This window comes from Anopheles ziemanni, chromosome 2 (genome assembly GCF_943734765.1).
Source record: "Anopheles ziemanni chromosome 2, idAnoZiCoDA_A2_x.2, whole genome shotgun sequence".
Classification (NCBI taxonomy): Eukaryota; Metazoa; Arthropoda; class Insecta; order Diptera; family Culicidae; genus Anopheles; species Anopheles ziemanni.
The window spans coordinates 43,956,011-43,982,307 of record NC_080705.1 but is presented as its reverse complement, the minus strand read 5'-3'; the positions used below and the strand labels follow the sequence as shown (position 1 = coordinate 43,982,307).

General features: G+C 44.3%; 1 protein-coding gene across 1 annotated transcript; it reads left to right on the top strand.

Annotated features, from left to right (window-relative positions):
- Positions 1-1,949: 1,949 nt before the first annotated feature.
- Positions 1,950-25,080, top strand: LOC131293623 (pancreatic lipase-related protein 2-like). Its single transcript, XM_058321700.1, has 3 exons — positions 1,950-2,107; positions 22,916-23,683; positions 24,969-25,080. Exons 1-3 carry the CDS (start codon positions 1,950-1,952, stop codon positions 25,078-25,080), a joined length of 1,038 nt encoding a protein of 345 aa, XP_058177683.1.
- Positions 25,081-26,297: the final 1,217 nt, after the last annotated feature.

Sequence of the window (26,297 nt, the reverse complement as noted above, 5' to 3'; positions counted from 1 at the left end):
TGTTCACTTTGGTGGCTTTCTCCGTGACGTGTCGAGCACACCGTCATTACATTGCGTTCCACAGCGTGGGTCCCAGTATCGAGCCCTGTGACACCCCATCTGTGACTGCGCGTGATCTGGTCCCCGTATCAGTAGCGTAATGGAGCACTCTGTTTACGAAGTAACCTCGGATGATCCGCATCAAGAAATCGGGTGTGTCTGCTTGTTGTAAAGACCCTCTCCGATCACCCTCCAACTAGCCGAGTTGAACGCATTTCGTACGTCCAGCGTTTCATACTATGCAGCATCGCGGATCTCGCTGGTTGGGCCATCCAAAAGACATTGCATGTCTACCTCTGGCCACCACCTCCTGGGTCGCCTCCAAAGTCGATCTCCCCTTCCGGAACTCGAATTAACGGGGAGAGAGATGAAATTTGAGCTTACTCATTTCAGCGTTCAATCGAAACGCTAAAACAACTAAGAAACTTTACTTGAAAGGCAAAGTGTTTTGAAGGCTTTTGATATTAAGCTGAAACAAGCTCACATTCACGTAAACATTGATTTTAAACAATTCAACAAGTGCAGACAAACGATATGGTTGTTATCTAAATACTCATTAACATGCGTGATAGGTTTTATGGTGTCAAATGAGCTTAATTAATGGCCTATAATTTTCGTTTTATTTATGTAAATATAATTCCTCTTTCACCAAACAAGAATGACAGCCCCTTATCAAATCCTAGGTAAATGGGGCTTAGAGTTATTCGGAATTGCTATGTAAAGGTCCCACGGTGTCACACCTCAAGGGCAGCATACGAAAAAAAAAAAAAATGTCCGATTTGCATTTCACTGTAAGCTACTTGTCTTACGGTTAGAATTTGATAAGCAACCACTCGAAACAAAAATGTCGTTTGCCAGCAATCTAACACAGTTTGCCTCGTTACCTCGAAATTCTTTAGCACAACAATGGCAAACTAATTAAAAGTAACACACACCTTTGTTAACAAGGTGACGACCAACCCTAATATGATTGTTTACAACAACAATTATAGTTTTTAATGGGATACATCAGGTTGCTATGAACGATTAATCTGAAATAATAATCATGCTCATCGCCCAGATCTTGGTAAATGTCATCGAGGCTTATGAAAAGTGATGGTTTAGTTTGTTGCGCATCAAATCCACCTTGACATCGAGATCACATAAGAGAACCACCAATCACGAATATGCCGGCTAAAAACATATCACAACTCAACAACTACTCAACACCGTCACAATGATTAACAGGTGTATATAATAATGTATAAGCATTTGCTAAAAGAAAAGACAAACCACCGACGGTTCGTATCGTGGTACCTTCATGTTTGCATAAAAACTCGATTAAGGTCACACTTCGGGCGGTGATGATGTGATCTTGAAGAATAGTCTCCTAAAATCGCACCTCAACGAATTGAGACGTTACTACTTCTTCTCTTGTAAGAGAGTGTTGTGGAAAGAATTTCGCGCACGAAGTTCGCCATCGAGAACCGCAAACGCAAAACATTTGAAGTCTGTCGGTTCATCAAGAGACACACAATTAGCCTCTCCACAGGGAGCCGTTGCTGTGCGTTTTGGTAAATTGATTGACTATTTTTTTATTTTTGGTTCTCCGTTTGGCGGCGAATTTCCAACGGTAAACTACACGATAAATTCAATGAATAATTGCCACCCGGAACGTGTTTCCGATAAGCGACCACAACCGATCGTGCCTTGTATAAAAGTGGTGAGGCGAAAGTTGTGCACTTTTAGAATGGTTGCAACTTTGAACGAGCACTTATGTGAGTTGTGTGCGTGTGTCAAAAGTTCTTAACAAACGGTGACCGATATTTAGTGACAAAGTGTGAGTGTGTGTTCATGTTTGTGCAGTGAAAGACGAACAGAAAATGTGCTTTGATCGATAGAACCCCAACGATCTCACCAAATCTAAAGTGATGTGGAAAGACACAACTCTTCCTTGGTGCATAGGATTACTTCTAGTGACGTTCCATTGTTTCCATCCACTGGTCAGTGCCGATTGGAATTTCTTTAAGTGTTTTGAGACGGTTAAAAGATGTCCAAACCAAAATGTTTCGTTTTTTCTCTACACAAGGTAAAGTGATGATTGTATTTTAAAATCTTTTACACAAACAATGTTTATTAAGTACTGACTAGGATTACTCTAACGAGATGATTATTGCATGTTGAGCACAACATTTCCACTATTCTATCTTTGATTTACTGGTCTGTGATCCAAGAAAACTTAAGGATAGAGCTACTACTTTCCAACCAACCGCTAGCAACAAAACAACTACACCTAACACGAAAGATAACACGTCGTACGAGTACTTTCGGAACCAACTCAGGTCAACAGCACGTGATTGAAGAAGGTCCGCGTCGGGATTTCGAAGAACCCACTCGCACCACCAAACCGCGCGCTCCAGCGGAGTTTCCGGTTGATCCCTGAATAACCGAGATACTTGTTTCATTTTCTTCGCATATTTTGGTTCTCCCAGGATTTCTTTCACGGCATCAACTAACTCGTTTGCCTTAAAGTGTTGAATTGTGAGCCGCTTTGCTATTCCTGCCTCGACGCAGTAGTTGATGTTTCGAAACTGGTCTGCAAATAATGGGAATCCAATAACTGGAACTCCATGCCAGATCGCTTCCTGTGTACTCAACAGTCCACTGTGGGTTATGAAGAGCTTGATGTTCGGATGGGCCAACAGATCGTTCTGCGGCATCCATGCACGAATGTACACATTCTTCGGGATCGGCGCCGGAAGCTTAGACTCGTCGGACTCGAACTTCCACAGGAACTGATACTGGGGCAAACGCTCCATCGCGGCAAGGATGTTTCTTATCCTTTCGGGGCCTAAGAGATCACTTCTGGCGTTACTGCCAAGCGAAAAGAGGATAAATCCATTTTGAGCACCTTCCACTACTTTCCTCAAGTCCTCCGGTAGCGGTTTCGCCGGTTGAATCTGCAGTCCACCGACGGGAATCATGTTGGGCATCATGGGTTCTTTGTACTGGATGATGGGGTTGATGTTGGCTAACGATACCCGCACGTTCTTGTAGAATGTCGTGGTGGACGGTGCACTCGGATAAATCGTACGCAAGATCCGATCCGCTTCGGGGTGCATGTACACTTCGTGCAGTATCATTTCGTACATATCATAGTAGAAGTTTTTCACACGTTGCACAAAACTCATCACTTCGGGAACATCGTACACGTGATTTGGAACAAGACCGGAGTAGGCGTACGATCCTAACACTGACGCCGCGGTAGACGGAGCGTTGTACGGTGTCACCGGTATGTACGGAACATCCTTGAAACGGTGCATGATGATCGATGGAAGGCAAGGTCCGATCATAATGTCACTCAGGAACAGATCGAACTTGAAATCCTTCGGGTAGTTCAGCAGAAAGTTTAATCCTTCCGATTCGATCGCTGCCTCGCACAGATTCATTCCAAATTCGTCAAAAAGCCCAAGCAACTTTATTGGGCTTTGACTAGCCATGTCGAAAAAGTCCACCTTCTCCTTCATCGAGGTATTGTACATGGTACTGTAAAAGTTCTCCAGATGGATATAAGTTACGTTTGTGGGCGGCTGCTTTTCGATATCTGCACTAAGCACGGTGACGTTGTGTCCTCGTTTTCCCATTTCCCACATCAATGGGCGTTGCCTGAGAAATTGAAGAAGATTAAATGACTTACACCGGTATAATCAATCGTTTTTTAACTACTTACCATATATAGTGGCTCGGTGAAGGTACACCGGACATGAACAGGATATTTGCCGCATGCGATACGCCCACGAGGGCAATCAGAATCAGCAACATTGTTGCACACTTCATCACAGTTTCAGGTTAAGCCAGCAAGTAACGTGGTGTCTCCCAAAGTAACCCGCTTATATGTTCGCCTTATCAAAATGCTTATATCAACATTTACGGTTTTACGGCATGAGTTGTGTTGTAATATCACTCGCTTGAGGAAAGATTCATGACTGGGAAAATTGACGTTCTTCTTATGGCACCAAAAACTGCCTTCGAATGCCACCGGTCAGTCATTGTCCACGTGAATGAGGATGAGATTGTTTTTTTTAGCGAACATTTTCACCTTGGGGAACAGTGTTCGCTGGCTGGCGTGAGGCTGATCAGTGGCTGTGGTTGATAGTGCGGGTGCTATTCTGCAAGTCGTGCGTTTGGAACGTGATGGCACCATGGTTATCAAGGGGGTTTCCTTTGGCTTGTTATCAACCAACAGCGCATTACTTTTGTTATCGATAATCAACCTCGTTGGACTATGATTTTATTTCCTGGTGGATTTTTTTTATCGTTCACGCTGATAATGAGCATCAGTTAGGAGTGTGTCTAGCCCTAAAGTCTGTGACCAGAAAACATTACGGCATCATACTAAAGATGGGTAGTGCGATGCTGATTTATAAATCTAAATGACTTTTTGCATGGAGCCACTAGCCCCAGTTTTCGTCGCTGTCAAAGTCACATTTGGTGACGAAAACCGAGGCCAGTATATGGTTCAAATGAATGAATCTAGCTAAAATCTGCATTACACACGCCTAGTGTTTGGCCAAGTAACACTTTTTTATGTGCCGTACTGTGATACCAAATACAATTTATTGTGCTGTATTTTTTTTCACGTTTATGTTTATGTTTATGTTTATGTTATTGTTTGTTTATTTTAACAGACAAGTTGTTAGCCAACAGACTTAATAACTTTCTTATGCCAAAACTAGATAAAAAAAGGAATAAAGGATTGCCTAGAATTGGAAAGATTTTTGAAGCGAAGTTCTGAAGGAGGATAACGGGATATTATGGTTAAAAAGATGGCTATAAGTATTGAAAAGGCGCAGAGCGCGCATGAGAGGCTAGTCAAAACCAGCTGAAGCCCGGCGTATAGGGATGGAAGGATATCAAGGTCATAGAACGCGTTGAATAGGATTGAGCAATGAAAATTACTTGCGCTAAAGTGCGTTCCCGTGTTGTTAGTCCCAGCATCTGAAATCTGGTTACAAAATATGGTAAAGAAGAAGTAGTAGGTAGGTAGTTTTGTGGTAGCACTACTATGCTACTAACTGTCATACAATATCACTATTTTTTCAGATTCAACTTAACAGTTCGGTATTTGATGTTCGGTCTGAAAAATTATGTGTAGTGTTGGGTCAAGTAACAATTTTCGATGTGCCGTACTGTGGTACCACACACAATTTACTGTGCTGTGCATTTGTGGTAGCACAGTAAAGTATCATACAGTCATACAACGTCTCTATTTATTCAGCAACACCTTTTCGATTCAAAATGGTCAGTGTGGTCAAAATGTTAGATTCAAAAAGTGTGTGCAGAGTGTTTTAACTCTGCGCGTAAAAAAATCACGAAAGGATGCAAAAGTATCCCAGAATTGAACAATACCAAATTAGTACACAGTTTCTAAGGAAGAACACGGATAAGGTGCATAATTTAGCTTGGTATTATGCATGCTCGATAAGGGCTGTAGCTTAACCTCAATATATAATCCATAAGCAATTAGAGCCAGTGTTTAAAATGTGTTCCTTATAAAAAATCATTAGTTGTTAAAAACTGATCTATTCGAAAATTCTGCTTTTGGATTTTTTTTATTTATTTTTTTTTTTATACGAATAATAATGTTTGGATTATGAAATAACGATGTTCAAAATTCAAAGAAAGTACAATCTATTCCTATCCAATGGTAGTTATAGAATTGGTACACCAAGGAACCAAAGAACGGTTCATTCAAATTATTGGTATAACGTTATGACTGTATTATTTGGTAAAACTTTACTGTAGTACCACAATTTTTTCCGTGTCGTGTGTGGTGCCACACTTTACTGTGCTGTGTGTGTTGGGTAGCACAGTACCACACGACCACTACACTAATTATGTGCTCAATGTTTATGAGAATCTCTTATTTATTTTTTATGATCTTTACAAAACGTACTCATAGTTTATTCTCAGTATATTTAAATTTTCTTAAAATTATGCTTGAGGCTATGCAATTTTACTAGTTGTTAACCTATTTTTCTTGCCGGCATTAGAAAATATTTATTCCCATACCAATAATGATGCAGGCGTGCATATTATTGGTACTAGGCACAAGATTGGAAAATTATTTTTCTACAACTTGCACCAGTAAATAAGAGTAAAACACTTTATCTGTATGACATCACATCATGACAGTTTATTGGACTACCACAATGCTATTTACGGTGCGTATGTGGTACCACACAGCACAGTAGCACACGACACAACACTAAACACAATTTTACTCCATTCGACTATACTCTGGCATATGGTATGGAATAAAGTAAATTATCAAAAATTTTAAAAACAGCAGTTTTGATAATGCAATTTTGAACAAACATAGTTTTATACACTTTTTGTTTGTAATCACGTACATCATATATTTTATATTGGAAACAAAAACTACACTATATTTTTAATATGAAGTGTGTATGTATATGATCAAATAAGAAGTTTTCAGAGTGCAATGGCCTTGTCACACTGGTCAACAACGGTAGCATGGCAAAGGCAGGCACCTGGAGTTTATTTCATTCACTTTCGTTACATGCGTTTTTCGGTCGATCAAAATTAAAATATTCAAGAAACTTGAATCACTTTCAAATAAAGCTTCATATGCTAGATACAGCAAATTCCACACAATGACAGCTCAGTAATATGAGCAAGCTCATTTCACCAATGAGCCCCCAGCCACTCCAACGTCATTCTCGTTTGACAATTCAGTGACTTTGCTATGCCACCATTGGTGACAAGTGTGATAACACAGTAAAAGCACCTACAGACTACGCCAATATTGCCGCCAAGTACTTACCGCCAATGCGCTACTCGCTAGCGATTCTACACTAGCGACTACTAGTGATAGCTAGCGCAACCAAAAGTTGCTCGTCGAGAAAATGTTGTCGCCAACACTTGACAACTTGTTAACGAAACAATCAAAGCAAACTGTTTTCTATGCGTGTGCATCAGAAATGGATGTGTCTACGAAAATAGTGCAGTGCTTTGTGTTGTGAAACGCTGTTTGTAGTGTAATTGTTGGGTGATCGTCAAACGCAGTGAAGCGGATGCGCAGAGCTACGGCGCTGGGTGGCAAAGAAGACAAATAATTCCGTGTTGGAAGTTCTGAAAAGAACTGGTGTTTATTTTCTTCTATCTCTGGATCGCGATGTTCACTGGTCGAAGGTTTCCTACGTTTTTTTTTTTTTTTTTTTTTTTTTTATTAAAGAGATTTTGCGCCTTAACGGCGACATTCATCTCTATCTCAAATTAAAGTTACATATTAGGGAAATGTTTGGAATCATGGGATAGTTTAAGGAAAGGATTGGGTGGGGAGGGGAACAATATTGCCTTAATTTAAATTTAAGATTAGGTTTGTTTATCATTTTTATTTATTCTTTCCTTTCTGTTAAATTTCTTTATATATTTTAATTTCTTTCAAAAATTGTATGATGTTGTCTTCGCTTGTGGGGTCGTTGCTGAGGGCGGATTCTAGGTTTGGTGGGATGTTGAATTGCTGTCTGGCTGTAGTATGGGCTCTGCATTCAACTATGATATGATTGACGGTGAGCTGGCATCCACAGGTGATGCACATTGGTGGTGGGCTGTTCTTCGTGAAAAGGTAGCTATGAGTCAGTCGGGTGTGTCCTATTCTGATGCGGGTGAGGATTCGTTGGTCGCGTGGTTTCGGTGTGTCATTCCATGGTAGTGTGGTTGGTTTGATGCTGTGGAGTTTGGCGTCGATGAGCGATCTCCATTTGCGTTCCCAAGATGAGCGTACTTCATCTTGGGCCCAGCGGAGGAGGTCTCTCTTTGGGAAAGGTGTCTCGATGGTGTCCGGTTTCGCTCGACCTTCGTTCGCCAATCGGTCGGCGGCTTCGTTTCCAGCGATTCCCATGTGACTCGGTATCCAGCAAAGGGTGATGTTCCGATTGGCTAGATGTTCGTCAATGGATTGTATGTAGGGATGTCTTGATGTTCCTTTTTCTATTGCTTGAAGTGCGCTTGCGGAATCTGTAAATATAACGTTAGCTTTGTTGTCTATTGTGGCCTCATCGGCTGCTATTAGGAGGGCTAAAGCTTCTGCGGAAAAGATCGATAAATTATTATTGAGTTTAAGACTGCTAGATGTAGTTTCCGAGTATATTCCACATCCGGTTTCATTCGCTTGAACGGAACCGTCTGTGTAGATGTGGTGATGTGTTTTGTACTTGCCATTGATGAGCTGCTGGAAGAGTTGTTGAGCAATGGTGGGGTTGTAGTTGTCCTTTTTAATGTCTTTCATTGTCCAGTCTATGTTGGGTTTTGTTGCGCTCCAGGGTCTGTCTTTGAGTCTGTTTAGTTTTTCTATTTCTAAGAGTTCTTTGGTGGTAATTTGTTTGAAGAGGGTTTTGGTTCTGTTGGTGAGGGGCTGAGCTGGGAAATTTTTCTCGTTGAGTCGTGCTTGTGCTGATACTAGTCTATTGAGTAAAATGTGACTGAAAGGGAGCTGTCCGGATTCGCAGATTAACGAAGGTATGGGACTGGTGCGGAAAGCTCCTGAGATTTGTCTCAAGGCCTGGTTGTATATTTTCTCTACTTTGTTTTGGATGTTGGGGCCGCCTCTAGAGTAGAGTTCGGCGCCAAATAGTATTTTCGGAACAAGCCAGCCGTTCATGATCTTCAGCAGGGTTTCGCGAGAAGCTCGCTTTTTACCGCAGCCAAGATACTTGAACAGCTGTAGTTTGGTTTTGCTGGAAGATTGAAGATATTGAGTGTGTGGTATGAAGCTAAGAGTTGAGTCAATGACTACTCCTAGAATTTTGGTTTTTGTTACGTTTGGGATTCTAGAGTTATTGATGAATAGTGGTTTTGAGCGGCGTGCAGAAAATTGAGAAAAACAAATAATTTTGCTTTTCTCAGGGGAAATGTCGTAGCCCGTGAAGCGGGACCACTGTTGTAATTTGTCGAGTCCTTTCTGAAGAGATTGTTGTGTTTGTTTCGGTGTTGAGCCGGTAGCTATCAGAAGGATATCATCGGCGTATATGAGTGGCGTGATGTTTTCTGGGAGTGAGTTTATAAGTGTCTGTGTTGTGATGTTGAATAGTGTAGGGGAGAGAATGGCGCCTTGAGGGACACCATTTTCTAACTGTCTTACTGATGATCGGGTGTTTCCTATTATTGTCTGAAAGGTTCGGTCTGAGAGAAAGCTGGAGATGAAGGAAGCAAGGTTTCCTCCGATGCCCCAGCGCGATAACTGATCTAAAATCGGGTATCTCCATGCTCGATCAAAAGCCTTGGAGATGTCTATTGTTGCACAGGAGATGTGTTCATTTTTGGAAAAAGATTTCTGGATTATTGTTTCTAATGAGGCGAAGTAGGATTCTGTACCGCGCCCTGCACGATAAGCGTGCTGAGCGTCGCTGAGCAGGTTTTGGCTTTCGAGAATGTAAACCAAACGACGATTTACCATTCTCTCTAGCACTTTTCCTACGCAGTTTAAAAGTGATATGGGGCGATAGTTTGTTGCTTCGTGTGGGTTTTTGTCTGGTTTGGGTATGGGGACTATTAAACTATTTTTCCAGTTCGAGGGTATATTGCCAGTGTGCCAGATGTCGTTGTATATGGATAAGAGGGTCAGTTTTCCTGAGTGGGGTAGATTTTGGAGCAGTGGGTAGCCGATGTCGTCTGGTCCTGCAGACTTTCCTTTGCACTTGTAGAGTGCCCAGGTAAGTTCTGCAGCGTCGAAAGGTTTGTTGTAGGGAGCGTTCGTTTGGGTAGGAAAATTGAGTTCGTGGAGTTCTGCTGTCTGTTTGGTTTTTCGGAATGGGATTGAGTATTGTTGGGTAGACGAGGTATTGTAAAAATGTTCGTTGAAAGTTTCTGCTATTACTGCTGGGTCTGTGGTGTACGTGTTATTCAGGTAAAGGATTGGTTTGGGTTTTTTGTAAGTTCCGTTGAGGAGAGAAACCCGTTGCCACATTTCTTGACAGGTCATGTCTGGGTTTATTTCTTCAACGAAACGTCCTCGAGAGTCTTCTTTTGCCTTTTCTGTAATTATTTTTGCTTGTTTGTTGGCTGTCCGATATGTTTCTGCTAAAGCTAGGATGTGAGGGGTTGTTGGAGGGTTGTTTTTGGTTGCTCGACGGAGCATCCTTAGGGCTTTTCTACGGGATTTTATGGCTTGGGCTACGTCCGCATTCCACCAGGGGTTGCGTCGTTTTCTTGGTTTGTTGGAACTTTGGGGAATGAATCTATTTGCTGTTTGTTGAATGAGATTTGTAAATTGATCTGCTGTCCAGTTTTGTTGATAAGTTGTGCAAAAGTCTATTTCATGTTGGTAACCTGTCCAGTCGGCTTGTTGATATATGTACTTTGGGCGAAGTTGGGATTCGGAAGGATTGTTGTTGAGTTGCAGCATGACAGGGAAATGATCACTGCCATGCGTGTCGGTTTCTACGTCTGTTTGTAGTTGTTGTGTTAATTGGGAGGATAGTATTGCCAAGTCGAGTGTGCTTTGATGTCCGTTGTGTGATGAGATTCTGGTAGGTTTGTTTGGATTGGTTATTATGAGGTCATTTCTGATGGAAAAATCAACTATCACCCTCCCGCGTGGCGTGATATGGCTACCACCCCAAATGGGATGATGACTGTTGAAATCTCCAAGAAAGACGACTGGTTTGGGAACTTTGTCTATTAGGTCTTGTAGTTTTGAGTTGAGATTAGGAATGTTTTGGTTTTGGAGATAGATGCTGATGAAGGTGGCTTTGATTGGGCATTTTAGTTGTACTGCTACGGCAGGGAGGTCTGTGTTGGTGTTGAGTGTTTTGTGAGGATAGTCTTTGTGTATGCCTAGGCAGACATTGTGATGGGGTGGATTGGATTCTTTGAAATACCATTTGTAATTGTTGTTTATGTGTCTTCGGGGGTATGCTTCTTGTAATGATATAATTATCGGTGAATGTTTGTCAATTAAAAGTAGGAGGTTGTTAATATTCGAGTTGATGCTACGTATGTTCCATTGTAGTGCTAATTTGTTTGTCATTTTTAAAAAGGGGGTTGTTTTCTTATTCAGATAGTTTGTTTAAGAGCGTAGGTCCGTTAGAATGTGTCTTGGGGCTTGCTAGGGTCGTTTCTTTGAGTCTAACTCGTGTGTGTTTGTTAGCCGTTCCGCTTTTTGTTCTTTTTGGTGTCTTTCTTGGGAGTGTTTTGGGTGTCGCTTTGTTTGGGTGCAAGTTTCTGTGATTTTTTGTTCGTTAAGCGAAGGTCTTCTTCGGATGAGTTTGGTCGGGTGTTTCTGCGTTTTTGGGTTGTTTTCGTTTCGTGTTCCTGTGTATTGTTCGAGGTGGAGTTTGAAGTTTCGGAGTCAGATGTCGCGGTGGACATCTCTTCGTCGGATTCTTCAGTGTCTTCAGTTTCGGTGGTTGTGTTGTTTTGTTCGAGTTTTTCCGTAAGTGTTTTTATTTGCAGTTGGAGGGCTGCTACCAAGGAAGTGAGTTCGGAGATTTGCTTGTCTCGTGGGTCGATTGTCTTCGATGCGTCAAGTCGGTTGTTTAAAGATTTTTGTTTTTGTTCTTCGTGTATTTTCCTTGCTTCGAAATAAGTAATTCCACGGTCAATTTTAATGTTGATGATGCTTTGTTCGTTTATGTAATGCGAACAGGAGCGACTCAGAGAGTTATGCTCTCCTCCGCAGTTTTTACATTTTGGGGCAGCGTTACAATTGCCGTGCTCGTCCTGGTTACAGTTTTTGCAAACTGGAAAAGGCGACGGGCATTTTGCTTTGCTGTGGCCAAATTTGGCGCAGTTGAAGCATTGCATTGGTCTTGGATAGTAGGTCCGAGTTTTGACTTGTAGGAGTCCAATACGAATGGTCGTGGGAACAACTACTGAGTCTACCGTCAGTAAAAATGAGTTGGTTTTTGTCGTTTCGGTATTGTTTCGTCGTAGGAATCGTCGTACTACTGTCACTTTTTGGTCCACTAGGTTTTCCAGGATTTCCTCGTCTTCTAGTCCGCACAGTTCCGGGCATGTGATGACACATTGCACGCGGTTTAAAAATGGGTGTTCCGTGATCAGTACGGGGGTATTGTCCGATAGCTGCGTGATTGTCTGTAGTTTGTCAAATTGGTTCTTAGATCTGGTTTTTAATAAATACCTGGTTCCTTTGTTGATCGGAGCGCAGGGTTCCATATCGCCTACAATGCTGGTTAAACTTTTGCTGATGAGGAAAGGGTTTTTCGGCAGCTGGAGTCCTTCTGGTGCTTGTAGGATTAAGTAAAGGAGTTCGCCATTTACTCCTTTCGGGTCCATCCATTCCGGTGCTAGGCGTCCACGTTGATTTTCTCGGGGAGAAGGATCTCCCCAAGGCGGTGTATGACCCGCCATATCCTGGGCGGGTGTCAGTGACTTGGAGAAAATTTTCTTTTCACCACACAAATGTTAGAGTCCGTCCAAAATTCCACCTTCAGAGATTCACTTCCGTCACTCTCAAACTCACAGGTACTTGTACACACTCACAGGTAAAGTCACTTTCACAGGTACTTAAAGCTGTATGCTCGAGGCAGGTAGCTGAAAACACGACTGATTTTCACAAGCACTTTCACTGCACTGAATGCTGGAGGTAGGTTGCTGCAAACACGTCTGCACTGCTCGGTGGTTGAAACAAGAGTGAGGTTTCCTACGTTGTGTGGTTTCCTACGTTGTGTGTCACTTCTAAGTGAAACACTCTTTTTATACATAGTTAGGCGAGTTCGCAAATTTCTACCCTAACTTATTGAGTGTCCTATCCTTCTCTTTCTAAACTAGTTGTGAGTGACGTATTCTCGGGGTTTGGCCATTTTCTAACTTTTCTTCTGTTAGTCACTCAACATACCGGCCACCTTGAAAAATTGATTTTTTTCAACTTAAACATTCTAATCGGCATAGTTTGTTAACTGCACGTTTGAATATTCCAGAGCTTGTCCGCACCGTCGCCACTCTGGAAATGCCGTCAGGTCCTGGATGTAGTTCAAGAACTCGAGCTAAAGGCCATCGGGTTGGCGGTAGTTGGTCGTCCTTCAGGATGATCAGGTCCCCTTCAGCAAGCTGGTATCCTTTGCGTTGTCGTCGGTGGGCAATGTTAAGCTCCTTGCGGTATTCGTTGCACCAACGATCCCAAAAGCTTTGTGTGAACCTTTGCAGACGTTGATACTTGGCCAGCTGGTTCTGGGAAGCACAGCTGGCGTTGAATTCCGGCAGTGGCTGCAGCGGGCGCTTGATGAGGAAGTGGGCCGGGGTCAGTGCTTCCAAATCGTTCGGGTCACTGGAGAGTGGTGTCAAAGGACGGGAGTTCATGCATCCTTCGATTTTAGCCAGCACGGTCGCCATTTCCTCTTCGGAGAGTGATGCTGCGCCGAGTTGACGAACCAAGTGAGTTTTGGCCACCTTGACCGCGGCCTCCCATAGACCGCCGAAGTTGGGTGCTCGTGGAGGGATGAGGTGCCATTGAATCGCGTCGTCTGCCAAATGTTTGTCGATCTGCTCCTTGCTCTTCGTGTGATTCAGCATGGCGTAGATGGCGTGAAGGGCGTTTTTAGCACCAATGAAATTGGTACCATTGTCCGAGTAGATATGGGTCGGCCTGCCTTTCCTGTACACAAACCGGTCAAGAGCCATCAGGAATGCTGCCGTGCTGAGATCGCTGACCAGCTCCAAATGGACAGCCTTGGTGCTGAGGCAAACAAAAATGCAGATGTAAGCCTTACGAGCCGCGGCTTTCCGATGAATCGGCTTCAGGTAGATAGGCCCACAATAATCGATTCCGGTACAGATGAACGCGTCGTTTGCTGTCACTCTGTCGACCGGTAGTTGACCCTCTGGTTGTTCTATTGGATGAGGATTGGCTCTGCAACATTCGTGACATTTTCGTATGGCGCTTCTGACTGCCTTGCGTCCATTCAATGGCCAGAATCCATCGCGCACTGCAGACAGTGTATGCGAGATGCCGCCGTGTAGTAGTTTACGGTGTTGGTGTACCAGAAGCATCTGCGTAAACGGATGAAACCCAGGGATGACAATTGGATGACGTACCTCGTATGCTGCATCCGATTGCTGTAGCCGGCCACCAACGCGGATCACTCCGTCACCGTCAACGAACGGATTCAGTAGTCGAAGAGATGACCGTGTAGATACGGGTTGATGCCTTTTGAAGCGTTGAATTTCATCAGGAAATGCTTCTGTCTGGACGATTTTTACAAGACAGGTAGTTGCTTTCGTCAGCTCACTGACGAGAAGAGTTCTACTGGTTATGCGTCGAGTTTTGTTCCGGGTGTTGTTGCAGAACCGGAGACAGTAGCCGACGGCTCGCAGAAGCATTGAGTATGAAGAAAATCTCTCGAAGATTTCATTTGGTTTCACCACCTGGACTGGCAGAGTTATGACGTCCTTCCGTAGCTCTTCTTCGGCGATTTTGTTTGTGCAGATGATTTCCGATGGCCATGTAGATTTTGGCGCTCGTAGCCAAGCTGGACCGTTTTGCCATCGTTGATCGCTAATCAGTTCGTCCACTGAACAGCCGCGTGATACAATGTCCGCCGGGTTGTCGCTTCCGGAGACATGTCGCCAGCGTGAATCTTGGGTGGCGTCCTGTATCTTTGCGACACGATTTGCCACGTACGTTTTCCATGTACGTGCGGGAGCCTGTAGCCATTGGAGAACGACGGTTGAATCCGACCAGAAGTGACGCGCTGAAAACTGCATGTCCAGTGCATCCTTCACTTTGGTGTAGAGTCTCGCTCCTAGCAGTGCTGCACAAAGTTCTAGACGAGGGATGGTGACGGGTTTCAGCGGAGCAACTTTGGATTTCGATGTCAACAAGCTCACTTGCACTGATCCGTCAGACGTTTCCGACCGGATGTAGATACAAGCTCCGTAAGCTGCTTCCGACGCGTCGGTGAAACAATGAAGCTCTGCTTGGTGATAACCGGCTATGAATGCGAACCTCGTGATGGTGAAGTTCTGAAGTTTGGCAAGTTGCTCGCAGAAGATGTCCCATTTTCGTTGTAGGTCGTCCGGTACCTTGTCGTCCCAATGCAGTCCCAATAGCCAAAGCAACTGCATTATCAATTTCGCTTGCACGATGACCGGTGAAATTAAACCGAGTGGGTCATACAGCTGTGCGATCGAAGAGAGTATGCTGCGTTTGGAGTGCGGCGACGGTTTGATGACGATCGAAACATCCAGACGGAATACATCGGCTTCTGGATCCCATCGAATGCCGAGCGTTTTGATGTTTTCCTCCATGTCGAAGTTGAATGCTGATTTCGTTCCAAGTAGTGCTGGTGGGACTCCTTCCAGTACTGGAAGAGCGTTGGAGCACCACTTGCGGAACGTGAATCCACCCTTGCTGACAAGGGTGGCCAGTTCTTCTCGCAGACTGATGGCACCTTCAATGCTGTCGGCGCCGGCGATGAGGTCGTCCATGTACAGATGATGCTTGATGGCATTGCTTGCCAGCGGGTATGAAGTTCCTTCGTCCTCTACTAGCTGCAGAAGTGTTCTTGTCGCTAAGAACGATGACGGGGCTAAGCCGTACGTGATGGTGTCGAGCTCGAAGATTTGCACTGGTTGGCTGCTGTCGAATCGCCAGAGGATGCGTTGCAGAGGGCGATCCACTGGATGAACCAACACTTGCCGGTACATTTTCTCGAGGTCTGCTACCACTGCGATCTTGAATTTCCGGAACCGGATGACCAGACTAAGCAAGTCATCTTGTACGACTGGTCCCACCATCAAAGCATCGTTCAGAGAGTGTCCTGTTGATGTTGCTGCAGAACCATCAAACACGACTCTTACTTTGGTGGTGGTGCTGGTGTCCTTGAAGACGGGATGATGCGGTAGATAACACGCTGCGGGACCATCTGCTGCGTCGTCTTCCACAGGTGTCATGTGATGTAACGCAATGTACTCCGCCATGAAGTCGTGGTATTGATGGCGAAGCTCGTCGTTTTTACTCAATTTCCGCTCGAGGGCTCCGAATCGTCGTAGGGCGGTTGCCTTTGAAGCACCGATTAACTTGTCGTGTTGTTGATGCTTCGGTAGCTTCACGATGTATCGACCCGTCGTATCTCGGGAAACTGTATCCTTGAAGAATTCTTCGCAGTACCTTTCATCTGCTGTCTGCGTGGCCTCGATTTCTTCCGCTTTCCAGAATCGTTCGATCTGGTCTTCGAGGCTTGGAGTGATGATGTTAAAATGGCATCTCATTGCCATCTTTTGCTCCGGTGGCGGTGGGCTTCCGGTAACTACCCAGCCGAAGACGGTTTCTACGAGCAACGGTCCGTTCTCGTGCAGGCGAATTCGTCCTTCCTTCAGGAAGGTGTAGAAGTTTGCCACCCCGATGATCATGTCGATCCGTCCCACGGTGTTGAAGTGCGGATCAGCGAGGTCTGCATCTGCTGGTATGTTCCAGTCTGTCGTGCCGAATGGTGTAGCGGGAATGTCGTGGGTCACCTTACGGAGAACGATGAAATCCACGGTTTTGTTGAACTCTCCGATCCTGGATCGGATTTCTGCTGACACCATGTGCTTTGCGGAGGTGGTTGTGTTGTCAACTCCAGTTATCTCCAAATCAACCACTTTCCGGCGCAAACGAAGTAGCTGGCACAGCTTTTCACTCATTGCGTTGGGTTGCGATCCGGAGTCCAGAAGAGCACGCGCTAGGTGCTCGCCGCCGTTGGCATCCACAACCACCAATAGCACAGTTGTGAGGATCGCACGATCGAAATTCGTACCTTGCACCGATGGGTGTGTTGTTGATGCTGCCAACATGCTGGACGACGGAGCTGAGCTGTTCGATGGCTGCTGCTGTGGTTGAAATAATCCCGGATGTATTAACGTGTGATGACGTCCGGAGCACTGGCGACACACAAACTTGCTGGTGCATTGAGCTGCCGTATGGTTTTCTCGTAAACAGTTTGCACACAGTTTTTTATCGCGCACTATTTGAAGTCGCTGCTGATGGTTAGCGGTTGTAAAGTTTGTGCACTGGTTTACGGAATGGTTTTGTCGACACACACTACACACTGCTTCGTTCTGGTGCTGCTGCTGCTGCACTGCGGCTGAAGCTGCGGCGTTCATGTGAGAGCGTGGTGTCTGCTTCCTTCGTTCGACGTTTGACGAAGATGTCGAACAGTTTACTTCGATGCTCTCCATGGTTTGTATTCTCCTTCGAAGAAATTGAACCATCTGAGCGTAGGTGGGCTGCTGTTTGGGCTCGAGCGATTCTTCCCAAGCAGTTACTGTAGCATCGTCGAGTTTGTCTGCTAGCAGGCCTACGATGATTGTGCTGTTCGGGTCAATCGGTTCACCGAGCTGTTGCAGCACTTGCAGGTGTAGCACAAACTTGTCGACGATGTTGCGTAGGGCTTGAACGCTTCCCTTTGTAATTTTTGGCAAGCCCAAAAGGGAGCGCACTTGTTTCTTCCTCAGAAGAACTTTGTTGGAGTACCGCTCAACCAGTGTCGTCCAGGCGATGTCGTAGTTCTCCGACGTGATGCTTAGCACCTGGATTTGGCTAGCGGCTTCTCCTTCCAGCGCGGCGCGAAGGTAGTGGAACTTTTGGATTGCCGATAGTTCCTTCGATTTATGCACCAGGGACTCGAACGTGTCGTGGAACGTGAGCCAAGTGTCATAATCTCCGTTGAAGCTCGGCAGAGAAATGGTTGGCAGCTTTACCGCGGCAAGCGATGAGGTGGTAGCTGCCTCCTGTTTCACCGTTATCTTCATAGATTCGCTCAGTATGTCCATGAGCTTTCCTTTGGTTACGCAGTAGAGCTCCTCTACTTGCGTCCGGATGTTCTCGAGCGATGCGATGGTTTCGGGTGAAACCCCTAGCTCGAGGATGTCGTCGAAGCTTTGAGTATACGACTCAAAGAATGCTTCAAACCTTTGAAGGCGATGCTCGGCTTGGTTGCTTTGGTCCGCAGTGTAAGAATCGACGAATAGCTGCACTCGTTGCATTCCTACAATCGACGACTGAAGCTTAGCCTGCTTCGCTTGTAACACTTTTGTCTCAGCCATGGTGAGACACGTAGATAGTTCGCTTGGTTGGAACTAGACTCTCACTAATCCTGGTCGCTTGGCACCAAAATGTTGGGTGATCGTCAAACGCAGTGAAGCGGATGCGCAGAGCTACGGCGCTGGGTGGCAAAGAAGACAAATAATTCCGTGTTGGAAGTTCTGAAAAGAACTGGTGTTTATTTTCTTCTATCTCTGGATCGCGATGTTCACTGGTCGAAGGTTTCCTACGTTGTGTGTCACTTCTAAGTGAAACACTCTTTTTATACATAGTTAGGCGAGTTCGCAAATTTCTACCCTAACTTATTGAGTGTCCTATCCTTCTCTTTCTAAACTAGTTGTGAGTGACGTATTCTCGGGGTTTGGCCATTTTCTAACTTTTCTTCTGTTAGTCACTCAACAGTAATTGTGTGTTATTTTGTGTCCTGGAACAGATTAGGCACTAAAGTCGTTCAACTATGAACGAATGAAAATGAATCAAATCGACTGTTCCGAAATCACCAACGGTTTCTCAGCAATTTCAAATCCAATGATTGCTGAGTATTACCGAGGGCTTTCACACACGGGCAAGACCAAGGCAAGATTTTTTGGCACTTGCTAGTAGCTTGTCAAGTGTTGCCTTGGTCTTGTCTTGGCAGGCCTTGGCGACAGTCTGTAGGTACTTTAAGTGTTCACGACGATATTTAAGGAAAAGAAGAACAAAATAATTTCTATTCTATTCTATGAATTCTTTTACTCAAAAATGTGAAGTAAACCAGCTATAAAAAGTCATAACACTAGATGGCTTAGGCCATGCAGTTCTCTTAAACTGTCGCCATCATAGACAAAAGAAGTAAAGATACGTCATAACAGGTTGGCTGATAAGTCCCCGGTCTAACAAAGAAAAACACATTTTTTTGTCAAAATTCGTTTTTATTATTCAACATAGTTCCCTTCAAGAGCGATACAACGATTATAACGACCTTCCAATTTTTTTATACCATTTTGGTAGTACTCCTTCGGTTTTGCCTCAAAATAGGCCTCAGTTTCGGCGACCACCTCTTCATTGCAGCCAAATTTTTTCCCTGCGAGCATCCTTTTGAGGTCTGAGAACAAGAAAAAGTCGCTGGGGGCCAGATCTGGAGAATACGGTGGGTGGGGAAGCAATTCGAAGCCCAATTCATGAATTTTTGCCATCGTTCTCAATGACTTGTGGCACGGTGCGTTGTCTTGGTGGAACAGCTCGCGCGGCACCCATTTTGCAAAGAGCTTCCGCATATCCAAATATTGATGAATGATATGACCAACACGTTCCTTTGATATATTTAAGGCCTCTGCTATCTCGATCAACTTTATTTTACGGTCATTCAAAATCATTTTGTGGATTTTTTTGATGTTTTCGTCGGTAACCACCTCTTTCGGGCGTCCACTGCGTTCACCGTCCTCCGTGCTCATTTCACCACGATTGAATTTTGCATACCAATCAATTATTGTTGATTTCCCTGGGGCAGAGTCCGGAAACTCATTATCAAGCCAAGTTTTTGCTTCCACTGTATTTTTTCCCTTCAGAAAACAGTATTTTATCAAAACACGAAATTCCTTTTTTTCCATTTTTTTCACAATAACAAAAGTTGCTTGACAAAAGACGCTCTGTCTCACAAACTAATTGACATACAGACGTCAAATTTTGACTAGAATCATTTGAAGGTTGGTACTATATAAAAATAATATGCATTTAATACTAGCGGCGCCATTAATGTGTCAGACCGGGGACTTATCAGCCAACCTGTTACTCTAATAGATACTTGTGAATTATTACAAAAGATAATCTTGAAGTTATATGAATTTAAATTAAAAATGATTTCGTTACATATAACTTCTTCTTCTTCTTCTTTTTGGCGTAAACCTGCCCGTTGAGGGCTTACGAGACTTTTTCCCTATGTGTACGTGGGTAGTCAGTCCTCTCGTACAGGGGAGGGTCCGGTCTCGGTTGCTCATGGGCCGATCCACCTGACCACGCCGTCGAAGTGGTGAGCCTCGGCGCTCATGGGCCAATTTTCTAACCGGCGCTACCGCTCGGCTGTCGCGGACCCCCATACATATAACATAGTCAATATTTATATTGATATTCCTTCAAACGTTATTTTAACAAAAAAATTTAGTACTACACACTTTCATCCTATTCAACGTAAAAATTACTACTTCATTTTATTATCACTCTTTTTTTGCTTTTCTTGACTGTGATGTAAAATATCTCCACGTGTAGGATACTACTCTCCAAACAAACAAAATTAATAAAGATAATGCACCTAACATGAATGATATCACGTCGTACGAGTTCTTTCGGAACCAACTCAAATTCACAGCACGTGATTGAAGAAGGTCCGCGTCGGGATTTCGAAGAACCCACTCGCACCACCAAACCGCGCGCTCCAGCGGAGTCTCCGGTTGATCCCTGAACAACCGAGATACTTGTTTCATTTTCTTCGCATATTTTGGATTTTCCAAGATGTCCTTCACGGCGTTCACTAACTCGCTTGCCTGGAAGTTGTGTATAGAAAGTCGCTTTGCTATTCCTGCCTCGACGCAGTAGTTGATGTTTCGAAACTGGTCTACAAAGATAGGAAATCCAATAACGGGAACTCCATGCCAGATCGCTTCCTGTGTACTCAACAGTCCACTGTGCGTTATGAAGAGCTTGATATTCGGATGGGCCAACAGATCGTTCTGAGGCATCCAAGCACGAATGTACACATTCTTCGGGATCGGCACCGGAAGCTTGGAATCGTCGGACTCGAACTTCCAGAGGAACTGATACTGGGGCAAACGCTCCATCGCGGCAAGGATGTTTCTTATCCTTTCGGGGCCTAAGAGATCACTTCTGGCATTTCCGCCAAGCGAGAACAGAATAAATCCGTTCTGAGCACCTTCCACAATTTTCCGTAAATCATCTACCAATGGTTTTGGAGGTTGAATCTGCAGTCCACCGACGGGAATCATGTTGGGCATCATGGGTTCTTTGTACTGGATAATGGGATTGATGTTGACTAACGCTACCCGCACGTTCTTATAGAATGTCGTGGTGGACGGTGCACTCGGATAAATCGTACGCAAGATCCGATCCGCTTCGGGGTGCACGTGCACCTCGTGCAGTATCATTTCGTACATATCGTAGTAGAAGTTTTTCACACGTTGAACAAAACTCATCACTTCGGGAACATCGTACACGTGATTTGGAACTAGACCGGAGTAGGCGTACGATCCTAACACTGACGCCGCGGTAGACGGAGCGTTGTACGGTGACACCGGTAGGTACGGAACATCCTTGAAACGGTGCATTATGATCGATGGGGGACATGGTCCGATCATATAGTCGTTCACAAACAGATCGAACTTGAAATCCTTCGGGTAACTGAGCAAGAAATGCATCCCTTTTGACTTGACCGCTGCCTCGCACATGTGTAATCCTATACCGTGTAGGAATTGAAGCATTGGGATAGGTCCTTGGCTTGCCATATTGAAGAAATCGATCTTCTGTGTAAAGGTTGCACTGTAAAGGTTCTCCAGATGGATGTAGGACACATTAACGGGTGGTTGTTTTTCAATATCCGCGCTGATCACTGTAACGTTGTGCCCGCGTTTTCCCAACTCGTATATTAATGGACGCAGCCTGTCAGGAAAAATTGGAATTATTGTTTAAGAATGGTTTTACCCAGTAAAGCATTCTTACCAAATGTAATGGCTCGTTGAAGGTGCCGCAGACATGAACAAAATGTTCGCTCCTCGTGATCCGGCCACGATCGCCATCAGCACCAACTGCAACCGAATGAACATCATTACTTTAACGAATGAAATGAGAGAGTAACCTGAAGCATACTATGGGCAGCTGGTTTTATTATCACCATAAATGTGTATAAACATTGATGCATCTTTTACTTTTAGCTGGTCGTCTAAACCCTCTCAAGAATCTCGATTTGAGTGGCCAATAAACATGTGATTTCTAATGAGATTGTAATTTTTGCACTGCTTATCTTAACTGCGTCACGAGTGTATTTCAAACTGTTTCACGCGTGACAGATAAGAAAATGAGCAACATCATCTGTCGAGTAAAAACGTGTCGTGACTATATTTTGCTCTTATCAGCCTCGAAGCCCGTCTGAAAATAAACAAATAAGCTTCAAAGCTGCGAGCTCTTATCAGCTCTTGATGACGTATGCTCTTGATTATGTAATGATTGAATGGAACAAAGAAATTAAAAAAAGGTAGCAAACCGTTATCTCGTTACACCTATGTTACCTATCTGGTCTATGTATCCCTTTGACAATAAGGCTCGTTTTCTTCTACTACAGTTAGTTGTCTAGCGAAAAATGGAATTACTTCTTACAATTGAATGCACTTGAGCCAGCAAATATAGTAATTGAAATTCGCGGGTTTACTTTTCAGAGTTACGTAGCCGGGTTTTTTTTCCTTGGACTCAAATTTGAGGCGGCTATAGTACAAGGTAAAATTAATCCAAGTTCAAATGCAACAAAATTTTGCAATAATATAAAATGTGTTTCTGGACCTCATTTACAAACAGTCGGAAAAAGAGATTATTGTAAAGGAAGGCACAATTTACCTGAAAAGGTGAATAAACGTGAAGAATGAATTGGTTACTACTTCAAATAAAAATGTTTTGCGATTCACTGGAAAATATTGTGTTTGATTTAACGAAAATGTTGATTTTTTTCTAAGTTTGATTTAAATCGAGTCATACTCTGATTAGTACCTGATAATATCGAGTCCAGGCATTATTAGTATGGTTTTTATAACAAACATGCTGACCTTGACCTATTTTGTTTATAAACTCCAGAGAAACGCAAAACAACCCCACTCAGCTCGACATGTTCAACCCCGACACCGTCATGAACGCCAACTTTGTTCGGGGACGTCCATTGATCATTCTGATTCATGGCTACACGGGTCACCGTGACTACGCGCCCAATCCAACGATTCGTCCGGCGTACTTCGCCTACGACGAGTTTAACATCATTTCGGTCGACTACAATCCACTGGCGCTGGAACCGTGCTATCTGCAAGCGGTGCGCAATCTTCCCACGGTGGCCAATTGCACCGCGCAGCTGCTCGATTTCATCATCGGCAACAACATCATCCCGCTCGAGGATATCCACGTGGTGGGCTTCAGCTTGGGAGGCCAAACTTCCGGCATGATCGCGAACTACCTGAAGTCGGGCAAGCTGAAGCGTATCACCGGGCTCGATCCGGCCAAACCGCTGTTCGTGTTTGCGCCAAACGAGCACAAGCTGGACCAGATGGACGCCGAGTTCGTGCAGGTAATCCACACGGACGTGTTCCAGCGGGGCATCCTGCACCCGAGTGGGCACACGGATTTCTACGTGAACGGTGGCGTGGAGCAGCCGGGCTGCAACGCCACGACTATGATGACCACGGGCGAATGTAACCACAACCGTGCCCCGGAGTACTACGCCGAGTCGATAGCCAGCGAGGTTGGATTCTACGGATACCGGTGTGCCCACTGGTACCTGTACATGCTGGGCGTGTGCCGGGGTGGCGGTGCCAACGATCAAGTTGCCATCATGGGTGCGCACACTCCTGACACGTAAGTACACCGAGGTGTAGCGTCCCCTCTTCAAACCGGTAGTTTACGGACAATCTAGCGTCGTCATACGCGGCGTCTGGCTGAAAGTGAAATGCTCGATTGCAATCCAACTGCAACCAGCTTTGGTCAAGCCTAACCAAGCCCCCAACGATCGTTCCTTCTCCCGCTCATGACATCCATTTTAATAGATCAGAGGTCGGCAAACTGCGGTCTAAATTTGAAATAGCCCGTCAGAGAATCTTCAATACTATTTTATAAATATCGTATACTTTTTCGATCGTATTTTGACTCTTCAGAAACTGGCAAAATAACATGTAAACTTTGTAATGATATGAGTTCACTTTTGCTTAGCCTTCAAAAACCATTGGTTTAATAAATGTTATAAACAAATTTTATCAAAAAGGATTGTGCTAGATAAGTGTCCTTAAAACGTATGGCAGTCAACGTGTTCAAGGAACAACATTTTTAATGGTATTGTTGGTTGGATCACAATGTATAAAACATCCCGGAACTGAGTAATTTTTATCAGTGTATGTACATAAATAGTACTTTACTTCGGAACATACCAAACATCACGAAAATCAGTAATTTTAATCAGAGTATGTACATAAATAAACTTTATAAATATCGTTAGTTATAAAACCTTTCATTTTTCATGGATAACAGTAGTTTTTTGAAATCTTTTAGTCCTCATCACTGTTGTTTGTTACTTTTTCATTAAGAAAATAAATAAAATCCCTTCTTCAAATGGATTGCTATCACTTTAAACCCATAACAAGTTCGGTTGAAGTATCTGGTCATGGGTTACAACTGTTTTATTTTTACATGGCTCCTTTGGATAAACGTGTGCCAACCCCTGGTCTAGATTGTTCCATGTCAGCGACATCGGGCATTCGACTCGAGCGACGCCACTAGGGAAAACTGGCATGGAAGTTGTTACATTCCGTGTGTCTCATCTCTTTAAATACCTTCGAGCGAATACGAACTGCCGCCTTGTTAAACGATGCGTGATCATGAAACACGCAGATACATTTCAACATTGTCACATTAATCTCACCACTTTCCGCCGCTCATGTTTCGGTCTCATTACGCGTAGCGATCGCCCCGAAGACTTGCGCAAGCCCCTTGCTACGTAGCTTGCAATCTGTTATCCTCATTACGCGTCCTCCTTACCTTTTAAAGCACGGAACTTTGTGACTCCTCCGTCGGTTGGCATTATGTAACTACTCTTCATGACCTGTGTGTCGCTAAAACCCTTTTTTTCGACATCTTCTCTATTTCCCAGGACCCGAGGCCTCTACTTCCTCACCGTTAACATGATGCCACCTTACGCAAGAGGAAGCAACTACACCCTGCGGGAGGAACTGGCAGCCATATCAGCTAACATTAGGAATTAGACAGCGGCACATTGGACTTTTGTCGTAACCTGTTAAATGAAACCCTTCTGTGGGATAAATGGTTGATGGAAGGGAGGAACTAAGAAACCAAGCTAAAAACTAGATAATAAACGTATATGCACACGAAAGAAACTTCAAAACCAAAGTGTTTATGGCTTGGTCATTATCGATGCCTTATTTGGAATACGAAGGAAGACGAAAAATCGCCTACTTTACTAATGATCTCCGGACGCGTTAATAGCTTCAATTAGCTAAGGTCCTGATCGTGGAGCTAAGTACGATCACGAAAAAATCCGGGAAAGAAATGGTGACGTTTGGCTGCCATCTGCATTAAGAAGTTCCTAAGTATTCCTATTATTATATCAATTTCAATTTTCTTCATTTCTCTACCTTGGAATGTTCTCAAGCATTGATAAGCAATGTCACAACACAAAAAATCCGATAATGTATGCAAATTTTCTATTCATAGGTGCTTCATTACCAGATCGCTATCATTGAACCAAACCTATCACCCACGACCATGGCAGGTACGGACAATTGCGGAACAACCTTACAGCCTCCCCATGAACTTCAACTCGCGACCTCTCGCCACGAACAATACAGCGTCCGGGGTGGAGCAGCCTTTCAGTTCAGGGAATGTGAGTTCCCGCGGTCTCTCGATATTCAGATGGATCGGTGTTTTTCTCTTGATGCACCCTTCAGTCAAAATGAACCCCAGTTGAATGGGCCGCGAGAAACCCACTGCCTCCCCACCATGTTCCTATATGTGCACAAGCAGCGTTCGGGGGCCGCTCTCTCGCGGCTCGCTAGCGTCGTCGAACGACTCACGCATTCCAGTTTCCGTGAAGCCACTGCCCGGTTCGGTCCTGCTCCGGTTTTGGGCTCCGTCCTGACCAGACGCTTGAATCTCGCGCCATAAGTGCACGTTTGGATGAAAGTGAATGTTTGTTAAAATTGCGAAAGAAGAAGCTGACATCCAGTGCAAGGAAGGATTTTCAGTGGAAAACTTCTACGTTGAACGATAGTGTGGTGATGTTACCGTATGATAGTTGAAGCGGGAAAAGAGGTTTATATCTCAGGAGGTTTGTATTAAAACCTCTTTTTAACCTTCCGCTATTCCGATTCAAGTGTGATATAAGTGAGAAAACTTCCAAACACAGCTGAGCCTTCGCGAGCTGAGCGAGTGAAGGAAGCGGGAAAGCAACGAGTGGAAAGAA

What these genes read in the sequence shown, in the direction of transcription:
- LOC131293623 (XM_058321700.1), top strand. Translation starts at nt 1,950, where the DNA reads ATGTGGAAAGACACAACTCTTCCTTGGTGCATAGGATTACTTCTAGTG. An exon ending in TCGTTTTTTCTCTACACAAG is followed by an intron (nt 2,108 to 22,915) that starts GTAAAGTGATGA and finishes TATAAACTCCAG; the next exon opens with AGAAACGCAAAACAACCCCA. An exon ending in GGTGCGCACACTCCTGACAC is followed by an intron (nt 23,684 to 24,968) that starts GTAAGTACACCG and finishes TCTATTTCCCAG; the next exon opens with GACCCGAGGCCTCTACTTCC.